Source organism: Brugia malayi, assembly GCF_000002995.4.
Source record: "Brugia malayi strain FR3 genome assembly, contig: Bm_v4_Chr4_scaffold_001, whole genome shotgun sequence".
NCBI classification, from domain to species: domain Eukaryota; kingdom Metazoa; phylum Nematoda; class Chromadorea; order Rhabditida; family Onchocercidae; genus Brugia; species Brugia malayi.
The window spans coordinates 12,656,099-12,669,018 of record NW_025062478.1 but is presented as its reverse complement, the minus strand read 5'-3'; the positions used below and the strand labels follow the sequence as shown (position 1 = coordinate 12,669,018).

The 12,920-nt window shown below is 28.8% G+C and overlaps 1 protein-coding gene across 1 annotated transcript; it reads right to left on the bottom strand.

Moving 5' to 3' along the window:
- Window positions 1-4,689: 4,689 nt before the first annotated feature.
- On the bottom strand, window positions 4,690-10,190 carry Bma-sphk-1 (Zinc finger, C2H2 type family protein; the record flags this gene model as incomplete). Its single annotated transcript, XM_043082562.1, has 11 exons — window positions 4,690-5,454; window positions 6,439-6,564; window positions 6,690-6,844; window positions 7,365-7,455; window positions 7,838-7,976; window positions 8,272-8,356; window positions 8,467-8,538; window positions 8,999-9,156; window positions 9,338-9,548; window positions 9,739-9,891; window positions 10,142-10,190. 11 exons carry the CDS (start codon window positions 10,188-10,190, stop codon window positions 4,690-4,692), a joined length of 2,004 nt encoding a protein of 667 aa, XP_042938496.1.
- Between the last annotated feature and the right edge of the window lie 2,730 nt (window positions 10,191-12,920).

Here is a 12,920-nt window from a genome sequence, read left to right as displayed (position 1 = left end):
AATTTTACTGGAAGAACATTTTGTTGTGGCATATTTCTTGGGTTTCAATAAGCGGATTCAAGGACGATTTTAAAGTCAAAAATTTTACTAGCTGAAAACTTTGAATAATTTTGAACCTAAAAAATCTTTGCAATGATCGAGTGAGGAATACGTCTGAACAAGTTCGATTGATTAGTATTTAACAACAGTAATACCTATTTGCAAGTTCTTCGTGTATAGCATGCAAGGTTAATTATTTGTTATGTATGTACCACCAGGAAATTTATTTATTTTAACAAAACAATAAAGTGGGAGAGATATGAGAATAACTTACATGAACCAATAACAATAATAACAGCGAGAAATACTAATTAATAAATAATGACACAAAAAAGACTGATGGAAAATATAAATAATTAACAACAACAGAAATAGCAATGCATACATTACTTTAAGTAAACTGTAAAGCACAAACTTTAGTGATTGAGCATGTGCGATTTCAAGTTCTTTTTATTCATGAAACCCTTACTGCATACAGTGCAGTGGTAGACAGGTCTATTCATGTCATGAGTTACCATGTGAGCCTGCAAATTGTACTTTTTTAAAAAACTTTTCCCGCATATCGGACAACTGCACGGCTTCTCACCGGTATGAGTCATCAAATGTTCTTTCATATTCCCGAACTGAGTGAAATTCTTTTTGCATATCGAACAACTATACGGCTTCTCACCGGTATGAGTCACCGTATGCCTTTTCATATCAATGAACTGGATGAAATTCTTTTTGCATATCGAACAACTATACGGCTTCTCACCGGTATGAGTTATCATATGTACTTTCATATTTACTACTTCCTTCTGACATACATTACAGAGCCGTTTCTTTCTTAGGCATTCTCTTTGCTTTGATAGTTCCACTACTTCCATCAGTGTTTCGATTGGAACGAGCCGTAACAGCGGTTTAATTCCTTCATCACTCACTCCCTCCACTGATAAGCTTTGCGATTTACTCCCCACCTCTTTCACTTTTGATATTGATAAATCCAGGGGTTCTGTTTGGTCCGTTTGTGCTGCCTCAAATGATATGAAATTATCAGTCTCACACTACGCAAAAAAAAAAAAAAAAAAAAATTTAAATCTTTTGGTATTGCAGCGCTATGTTGCATTTTATTAACTTTAGGTGAACTTACAGTAGTTTGAATATTGCTCAATTGGAAGAAGAGGAAGAAAAAATAGATGAAATGCATGCCAATGAGAATAATTCTTACCAATTCTGAAAAACATTCAAATATTCAAAAATTTCAAATTCATACGAAATAACACGGTTACTGTTTGACAAATGTACAAAGGAGAAATTTGTCCAAGTAAATGTTTTTCTAAGTATATCAGATTATTTACAAAGTAATCATTGATTCCCAAATTCTTTCTCATAATTCAGAACTATGAAAAGTGATCATTCCCCACCGAAATAAATGAAGTAGAACTTGCTAGATGAATTTTATAAAAGCGAATTTGACGCAGGTCACACGATTCCATAAGGGATTGTTAGAGAATCATATGTATAAATGCTTATTCATATGGGAGTGGTAAACTATGTGTATTGATAAGTCACATTCACGTATAATAATATATGTATAGTAGTAATAATTGACTTGATAATATTATATGTAAAAATAGTCACTGTTTAATCCTTTATATTGAATTATTTTATTTTAGCTGCTATATTGCATTGTTGAAGATAATTTATGCAAAGCAGTTGTGATATTTTTTGTAATTTTATTTCATCATTTCGTTCCGATTTTTTATATTTTCAAATCTTTGAGAATATTAGCATGAATGGAAAACTACATTACTGAATCTCTTATAACTGATAATACTAATTTATAAATACTAAATGATTTCATCAAATCTTTGGTTTCGGCTTCATTTTTAAACTTAATTTCCAAATTTGCTTTGTATGCATGTGTATAAATTAGGCTTATTCAATTTTCATACAGTCATCGTATACAACATATGATGTGATGAACATTTTAAATAATGCACACATCCCTTGTTAACAGCTATAAAATTCTAAACAATGCAGATAGGTTCAGCTACAACTGGAAGATGAGTGTTGATAAATGATTGCTTAAATAATAGATTTTTGATATATATTTGTCTAAAGAATATTCAATTAATAAAATCTTTAATCTTATGGTCTAATGCTATTTTAATGAGGCATATTATAATTTGATTTTATTCGGCAAGTTAGGTGTTGACAATTTGTTATATTAAAGTCAATTTCCGTCATTTATTTGAGTAAAGAATTGTTCGCAGATAGACTTAGCCACAACTAGAATAAGTGAATAAGCTAGTGACCAAAAAAAGATTCAATTCAATTAATTGAAATTCATATTAAGTACTTTCGATCAAGTATTGACTGGATGATGATAGGTTCGCAAAGTTCTACACTCAATAGACAGACGATTAAGCAACCCTTTAGAAATGTATATATTACATTATATGACTTTAATATACATTATATGACTCATGATATATTACTTTAATTAGCAATATTATCAGATAAAACAATAAAGTTCACTCCCCACCCCCTCCCCCCTTAAAAAAGTTTTGCTACCATTATGTTCTGTCTGCACATGATTAATACGTAACGGAAGATAACGTGGCCGTGCTAACATTATGGCCATTTCGGTACAAAAAATTCCGCGTGGTGAGAATGGTTCACTGAAAATTAATAACATTAACGGAATGATCTGTAAATTGTAAATTAGCTGTGATTTTACTTTACAGTTTACTAAATAATCGGTGATTAGATATAGAAAAAAGAAAAAATTTTGAAACTTTCACTTAAAAAGAAATGCTGAAAGTAAAAAAGCAAATAGTATGTCTTACTTGCACTGAAAACATATGCTGGCTGTGGTACACAAGCTGATGGCATCTTTAGTGCCCGTTCATGATCATGTTGTATTAGCAAACCTGACCTGATATTACTTCCAGTATAAATCTATTATCACTAGTAGCAGCTACAGTGTAATAATTATTGACTGTAAAATTTTTTGCTATTTCAACTGCATGCTTTTCATGAACTTGAAACTTTTTAAAGTTTGTTAAATTGTCGAAAAATTGCTACTACAAAATTTTATTTAATAGAGATATTAATCAGAAGTATTCCCTTAGCAAAACTATATGTATAGTGTTTAATATAGTAAGTGTCATTTTTTTAATTAAATGAATAAATTTTTTATTAGCAAAAATTGAGCATGCTTTTATTTTTTATTGCTATAATTTATTAATTAAATAATCCATTGATTAATGGTTTCGTGTATTATTTGATTGTATGAAAAGAAAAGATCATGCTTACTCTTTCTGCCATTTGTGGCAGTAATAATTTAAAATTAAATATCAGTGTATTTAGCAATTGAGTCTTATTTCAAATAATATATACCATATAATCTTGTTGAAATGAGCCTCAGTAGACAATATATTTATTACTGTTACATTACTATTACAAGTATCTGTTCTTGTTTATAACCAATATTTTATCATCCATTTTCCACTAATTAATATTTAACACTCAGAAATTTGCATAATTTGAAATCTCCCTAAATTTAAAAATCATAAAAAAATAAATTTAGAAATCATAGAAAAAGTATTGATTGATAATTACTTTAAAAAAAAGAGAATGAAATTTTTGAGAAATCACTTTTTTTAAAAAAATTAATAGTTTTTGATTTTTCCCAGAAAAAAAAAAAAAGAAAACAAAAAAAACAAAAATTTTCGCCAAAAAGAAGATTACAGTTAAAAAGAAAATTACTTCGGAAACTAATGCAACAAGTAATTTTACTCAGGGACTAATGTAGCAAATATTTTTAATTCGAGAACTAATGCATGTGAAATGGTTTTAACATCAACTGGATGAAATAACTCCCACAAAAAAATCTCAGTGCTTAACTATGCATTATTGATTTTTCATTTGGTAAGCAATGATAGCAAAGGCAAAAGAAAAGAATCAGTTTAGAACACTCTGCGATTTACTGATAGATATATTGACGTTATCACTGAATGTAATACAACAAAAAGAAGGGACTTTTTTCACCCAGTTTATTCATTTTAAAGTAATAAAAAGCTAGCTAATACTGTTATTCATTGATATGAATTGAATGTTGGGTTAGATTATCAAATATCCTAATTAAGTGGAAGTTTAATGCAAATAAAACAATTGAAATAGAATTTCGAATGTAAATTGACAAGTGAAATAAATTAACCTTTTCGTATAATTTCATAACCTTACAGATATATAACTTTATTGAAATGTTATAGTTGAGTTTCTTTTCTTTCCCAAAAATTTACTTCCATGTTACTTATGCAGTAATCGAGCGAGGAATACATTTGAGCAATTTCCCTTCATTAGTATTTAACAGTGGTACTTATTTACAAGTTCCTCATTTTATAGCATGCAAGGTTACTTGTTTGTTATGTATGTACCGCCAGGAAATTAATTTATTCTGACAAAACTAAAAACAAAGAAGTGGGAAAGATATGACACAATATAGATATAAAACCAAAAGGCATGCAATGAAAAAGACAGCGAAAGATAATAATTGATATATAAGAATAGGTGACACAAAATTGACTGATAAAAAATATAAATAATCAACAAAACAGAAACAGTAATGTGTATTTCTTCTATTTAAAGTATAAAGTGCAAGCACTAATGCTTGAGCATGTGCGATTTCAAGCTCATTTTATTCGTGAAACTCTTGCTGCATACAGTGCAGTGGTAGACAGGTCTATTCATGTCATGAGTTACCATGTGAGTCTGCAAATCCTGTTTTCGTGAGGAACATTTTCCGCATATCGGACAACTGTACGGCTTCTCACCGGTATGAGTCATCATATGTTCTTTCATATTCCCGAACTGAGTGAAATTCTTTTTGCATATCGAACAACTGTGCGGCTTCTCACCGGTATGTGTTAACATATGTCTTTTCATGTAACCGCACTGAGTGAAATTCTTTTTGCATATCGAACAACTGTGCGGCTTCTCACCGGTATGTGTTAACATATGTATTTTCATGTAACCGCACTGAGTGAAATTCTTTTTGCATATCGAACAACTATACGGCTTCTCACCGGTATGAGTCACCCTATGCCTTTTCATATCAATGAACTGGATGAAATTCTTTTTGCATATCGAACAACTATACGGCTTCTCACCGGTATGAGTTATCATATGTACTTTCATATTTACTACTTCCTTCTGACATACATTACAGAGCCGTTTCTTTCTTAGGCATTCTCTTTGCTTTGATAGTTCCGCTACTTCCATCAGTGTTTCGATTGGAACGAGCCGTAACAGCGGTTTAATTCCTTCATCACTCACTCCCTCCACTGAGAAGCTTTGCGATTTACTCCCCACCTCTTTCACTTTTGATATTGATAAATCCAGGGGTTCTGTTTGGTCCGTTTGTGCTGCCTCAAATGATATGAAATTATCAGTCTCACACTACGCAAAAAAAAAAAAAAAAAAAAATTAAATCTTTTGGTATTGCAGCGCTATGTTGCATTTTATTAACTTTAGGTGAACTTACAGTAGTTTGAATATTGCTCAATTGGAAGAAGAGGAAGACGAAATAGATGAAATGCATATCAATGAGAATAATTTCTTGCCAATTCTGAAAAGCACTGAAATTTACTGACCAGTTACGCATAAATAATATCGCTGCCGTTTAACAAATACACAAAAGAGAAATTCTTCCAACTAAAAGCTTTTCTAAATATGTTAAATTATTTACAAATTTATGATCGAATCCCACAATTCTTCTCATAAGACAAAACTCTGGAACGAGGATGACATCCTCTGTCGAAATAAATGAATGAAATTTGTTGAAGTGAGTTTGACAGAAGCCACCTGATCACTTCTGTTAAGTGTTGTTGGAGAATCGTATGTATAAAAATGGTAATTCAGATGGAAATGGCAAACTACGTGTATTGACGTTAATAATATAATATAAAATAATAATAATAACCATTGTTTAATCCTTTATACTAAATTGTTTCATTTAAGCTGATATATTGCATTGTTAAAAATAATTTATGCAAAGCAGTTGTGACATTTTTTGCAATTTTATTTCATTTCACTTCAGTGTTTCCAGATTTTCAAATCTTTGGAAATATTAAGTGGAAGACTATCTCCTATAATTGATAATATTGATCTACAAATTCATCAAGTTTTTCGCCTGGACTTCATTTTCAGACTTAATTTTCAAATTTGCTTTGTATGTATATGTGTAAATTAAGCTTATTAAATTTTTTACGGCCATCGTATATAACATATAATGTGATAAAGTTAGCTGTCAAATGAATACCAATTGAAAAAAAAAAAAAAAAAAAAAAAAGACGGCGGTAAAGTCCTATCAGTTACTGATAGTAATCAGCAACGTCGGTTCCGTCCAATAACTGTTGCACAATGTCGGGTTGGCATCACTTGAAATGCTGAACCAGAAGTTATCGGTTCGCCATCTATGGCTATGTAACCGCCAGAATTGCCTAATGGCTCTACACGACAAGCTCGGACTGGAACTATCTGCAATTCCTCATTGTAAAACTTTTTCAAAATTAAAGGTACTAAACAAGAATGGTAAGAAGGTACATATTTTGCATATGTCCTTATCATTTTCTTTAATTGAAATTTAAACAAATTCAAATAACCTGCAAAAAAGAATAAGTCAAATGTGAGCAGTCGTTTATTCCAAGCATCATTTTGGCAAAATCAAATCGTGATTTAACATTGCTCCAATCGACATATGTTAAATATAGGAAGTCATCATCCAAACGAGCACATGGAAGATAAGGCACATCACTTCCTGAATTACGAATAAAAAATGCTTTTAATAATCGTCTTTCATTCTCTTTCTTTTATCGAATGAATATCAACATAAAGTGTAATAAAGATTCATTTTGCTTGTTTCCGGATATAATTTTCAAATACACTTAATACTAATGATTTTATGCATGATAGTTTCCTGTTACAATCAATCCCTGTTACTTTTTCGAATGACGAACTATTCGTCATCAATGATTGAATAAGTTAATGACTAAAAATGACATTTAATTCAACTAACTGAAATTCATATTAAGTATTTTCGACCAAATATCGACTGTCGGATGACTATCGACTATCGACAAATTGTCAGTTAATGAACAGACGATTTAACAACTTTTTAAAAAATAAATTAATCCATCCATCATTTAATGCCTAATGAGTAAACATCTAATGTACTAAAAATTTATTCCGAAAAAAAAAAAAAAAAAATGATGATGAAAATGTATATCAACTTCAGATTTCGGAATGGACGAAATTGAAGATGTTAAGGAAGAACTTACCCAAATGAGAAAGGCTTGTCAAACAAACGTAAACGAAGTAACCTTCTAGCATATTCCAATCAGATCCAACCGGTTCACAAAGCGGAGGCATCTACGGATTTTTTCATTTTTATTAAATTCTAGAGAATTATTTATATTCAGTTTAATCTGACAAAAGAAAAAAAATAAAAATAAAAATAAAGAGATGCTAAATTTGGACAACAAAATGTTTAACCTTTAATAAAAAATAAGATCGGATAACTGAGAAGCAACATTTCTTTGTAACCAATAAATTGAATTTGACTACTGACTGATTCCAACTGTCATTTGTTATTAAGAAATGTTTTCATTTCAAACCAAATTTTAAATTCTTTCTTGATTGTTTTAGAAAAATCTTTAATCCTTGTATTTACACAGCACCCCACATTTCACTCCCTTCTTTCACGTTGATTTGAACTGATTGGTTTCAAACAATCAGGAATAAAACGTTATACTTGGATAAGATTATCGCTTCTAAAAATATCCGAGAAGCTATTACTGATGCTACCACCTGCTTCACTGCCTTCATGATCTATGAAATTCTCAACGGGTCGATATTCAAAATGACCTTTGGTATAGTTTTCTAAATCATTCCTGAAATCATTTAGTCTTCCTTCTTGTAAAATAAATTATTGTGATAATAGCTTTTCATCATATATTATTTTATGATTAGATAAAGCAATAAAGTTCACTGCCCATTGAAAGCTTTAATATTAAATGCTAACCCAACTTAGCAAATAATAACAGTTTAAACAAAGGCTAAATATTAAAACTCTTATGTTTGAGTCAAAGTTCATATTTAAAACAGTGAAAAATTCATTTTGATTTTTAAAAAGAAATTTCTTGAGCAAAAAAAGAAAACAACTAAAACAAAGAACAAAAAAACTACCATAATTTTGCCGGGCATTGCAAAACATTGCCAAGAACTGGCAAATATGAAATCCTGCCTTTGTAGCGAGCAACATGCGGTAATTCTGGAAAGCGATCGTGTCAAATTTTCTTTAAAGGATAAAAAAAAAACAATAATTGAAGTCGATGATTTGTCATCTTTTCGTCTTTTTTTTTTTAATGCTAAAAGAATAACTTGCTACTCGCAGAAAGGCTTCCATATGCAGTCGTGCCATACCTGCCCAACGAAAACGTTCACTTCCGATATCTTCAATTTGCTAACACTAATTAAACAACTTCACATGGATATACACAAAGAATTTGATGAATAATTTGATTTTAATTTAACAATAATGAAACAAACATATCACTGCCCACTTTATTAATGACACATGTTGTAATCAACGAATCATATATTATAAGAATTGTATGACCAAAAATTTATAATCGTATTTTTTACTATAGAATATTCTGCCTCATATCGATGAAACCTGCGATATATCTAATAGAGTATTTAACATATTTATCTATTAATGCCCTAAATTACTTTTTTTTTTTATTAAATGAAATATTTCACGTTATAATCATATAAATGATATTTACGGTTTTTTAAAATATTCTAAAGCTTGCATTGGAAAAAAAAAAAAAAAAAAAAGAAGAATATCAAATGATACATAGGACACAACAATTAATTTGAAATCAGCGAATAAAAATGAAGTGAAACGAACCAATATCAGCAATAAGACCCCACGTAAGCGACATGAACATCGCTTTGCTACCATCATGTTCTGTCTGCACATGATTAATACGTAACGGAAGATAACGTGGCCGTGCTAACATTATGGCCATTTCGGTACAAAAAATTCCACGTGGTGAGAATGGTTCACTGAAAATTAATAACATTAACGGAATGATCTGTAAATTGTAAATTAGCTGTTAACGGTAATTTCACTTCTTAGTTTGCTAAATAAAGCAATGAGCGATTAAGGAAAAAGGAAAAAAATTTCAACATTTTCATTTAGAGAAAAAAAAAAACTGAAAATAAAAGTGCAAATAGTATGCTTTACTTGCACTGGAAACATATGCTGGCTGCAAGTCCATTACTTGTACCACCAGGTATATGAGCTAATGGCATCTTTAGTGCCCGTTCACGATCCTGTCGCATTAGCAAACCTGATATTACTTCCAGTATCAATCCATCACCACTAATAGCAGCTACAGCGTCATAATTATCGAGTATAAGATTTTTTGCTATTTCAACTGCATGCTTCCGATGAACTTGAAATTTTTGAAAGTTTATTAAATTGTCGAAAAATTGCTATTAAAAAAAAAAAAACTTTAGTAAAAATTGATTGATCCAATCAGCGAATTAAAAAAAAAAAAAAAAAAGAAACTGTATAATTTTGATAAATTTATAGACAAAAGAAAAAAAAAAAGAGTAAACAAAAATGGAAAGAAACTAATGAACTTGTTTTAACAATATCATAATCAATGTTGGCAATTTTTAAAATTGGTTCAACATGTGTTTCCCATAATTTCAATCCACGTTTCTGGCCACTGAAAGGATTAACAATAACCAATATATGGCGACGTGGCCTTATAACACAGGTGATTAGATGTGCTGAAAGTTGATAAATTGATAAATCGTGATTTATTTTTTAAATTACAAATTTTTATTGCTAAGTTATACTAAGGAAAAATATTGGTCTGTTACTTTTTTTTTTCTAACATTATTACCATTGCGGTAGACGATATATCTGTTATTATTATTATTACAAGCTACCTGTTTTCGTTTATAACCAATATTTTATAATCCATTTTCCACTAATTAATATTTAGCATTCTGAATTTAAAAATGATAAAAAATTTACATACGTGCTCTTGCTGCTGTAATTTTTGTGGCAATGAATTTATCAGCATATTTTGCTGTATCTTCACAGCTAAAAGTTAAAGTAACTCGAACAAAACGACGTCGTTTTTTAATGACAGGAAAAATTATTAAAATAAGCTGCCATTCGTTTATCCCATTAACAATCTCTGAAATAATTTTGTTGATGAATTGCCATTTGAAAAAAAAAGTTATGAAATTAAATAAGATCAAATGATATTTTACAAGATTACTACAATTTAATCACTATTTCTAGCTTTTTTTATAACCAATAAAAATTTAGAATTTTGTTATTATTCCAAGGTTAAAATTTTTTATTTATATCTTAAGTTAAAAATTCAATATTTATTCGTAAACAACTCAATTAACAGGATAGAAGTGATAAGCCTAATAATATAATAATTGAATTTATGAAATGAAGTAAGACGAAAAACATTAGACAATTGTGTGTCATTAACTCAAGTGGAATGCAATTGTTCATTATTTCTTCTCAAGCATTCATTCATTTATGTATACATTCAAAAGTTCAACTTTGATACCATTTATAATATTTTTTCTTCTTACATTATAATGAAGTGATAGAATGATATTTTATCAAATTGTTCAAAATGTTGCAATTTCAAATAAGTTAATATGATGATACTTTAAAAAAAAAAAAAAAAGGTAATTCTCATCATTTTCTCTTTTTTGTTAAAATGAAATTAAAAGAAAAAAGAAATGAAATAAGTAAAAGCATACGATTTCTTGTGCATTTTGACATTAAAATGTCATCATATTTCATCGGCATGAAGCAATTTTCGGTAAATTTAAGACGTATTTCATCATTACTTTGTAAACATGCATCTATTTTATATCGTTTTTTGTTGATATGGACGAAATTATTAATTTCATATACCAAATCATTTACTAAGTCCTTGTATGGCACGAAATCATTATAATTAATTTTTGACGTTCCTGCACCCATTCCATTCGTTTATGATAGACCAATGATTGCAGTAGTATGACTCTAAGTAAAGTAAATCCATAAAGTTACTTCTAAATAGATTTACAAAAAAAAATAAAAAAAAAAGAAAAAACTTATAAAAGTGAACTGTAACTTTCAGATGATCCCTATTGGGAATTCTATTTGTTTACAAAGCATTTCCTAATCACAAAATGAATTTTGCAGAAATTCTTTGAAATTAGTAAGGGATGAAAAATTTTTTGCTTAATTTCAAAAAAGCAAAGAGTATAATAAAAAAAAAAAAAAAAGGGAGGAAAAAATATGCTAATAACAGGAAAAAAAAGTGAAAATGGGAAAAAAGCTTTGTACAGTATTGAAAAAAACAAACGAATTAATATGGCAAATTATAAACAATATTTCATTGTTGACATTTTAATTTGAAAAAAAAAAAAAAAATTCTTTTTTCTTTTATTTGAAATAAATGCATAAATATTATTTCAAAATATTATTTGAAATCTTGAGTATTAAAATGCCAAATATTATTTATTAAATTAACGATAATTATTAATATTAGTATAATAAAAATAATTTTGAAAAAGGAATCATCGGTTTTCTTTCTTTTTTTTTTGTGATTGAATTTATACTGAATATAAAAAAGGAGAAAAGTGCTTGAAAATTAAATACTTTAGTTATATAATCAAAAGAATTATCTGAGAGAATTTTATTCCCTGAAAAACAAACAATACTCATTTGTGTTACAATTTTCGCTAAAATTTAGTTGAACGATTTTCTTTTTTTTTTGCTAAATTAATTAGAAATTGAAAAATTAACCAGACATTATACGGGAAATCTTAATTGTTTAATTATTTGGATATAGCATCAATTGGTTGACTTCTTTCTTAAAAAAAAAAAACTTTATTGAGTCAAAAAAGAAAAACAAATGAAACGAAATTTTTTACCTAATGTAGCAAATATTTTTAATTCGAGAACTAATGCATGTGAAATGATTTTAACATCAACTGGATGAAATAACTCCCACAAAAAAATCTCAGTGCTTAACTATGCATTATTGATTTTTCATTTGGTAAGCAATGATAGCAAAGGCAAAAGAAAAGAATCAGTTTAGAACACTCTGCGATTTACTGATAGATATATTGACGTTATCACTGAATGTAATACAACAAAAAGAAGGGACTTTTTTCACCCAGTTTATTCATTTTAAAGTAATAAAAAGCTAGCTAATACTGTTATTCATTGATATGAATTGAATGTTGGGTTAGATTATCAAATATCCTAATTAAGTGGAAGTTTAATGCAAATAAAACAATTGAAATAGAATTTCGAATGTAAATTGACAAGTGAAATAAATTAACCTTTTCGTATAATTTCATAACCTTACAGATATATAACTTTATTGAAATGTTATAGTTGAGTTTCTTTTCTTTCCCAAAAATTTACTTCCATGTTACTTATGCAGTAATCGAGCGAGGAATACATTTGAGCAATTTCCCTTCATTAGTATTTAACAGTGGTACTTATTTACAAGTTCCTCATTTTATAGCATGCAAGGTTACTTGTTTGTTATGTATGTACCGCCAGGAAATTAATTTATTCTGACAAAACAAAAAACAAAGAAGTGGGAAAGATATGACACAATATAGATATAAAACCAAAAGGCATGCAATGAAAAAGACAGCGAAAGATAATAATTGATATATAAGAATAGGTGACACAAAATTGACTGATAAAAAATATAAATAATCAACAAAACAGAAACAGTAATGTGTATTTCTTCTATTTAAAGTGTAAAGTGCAAGCA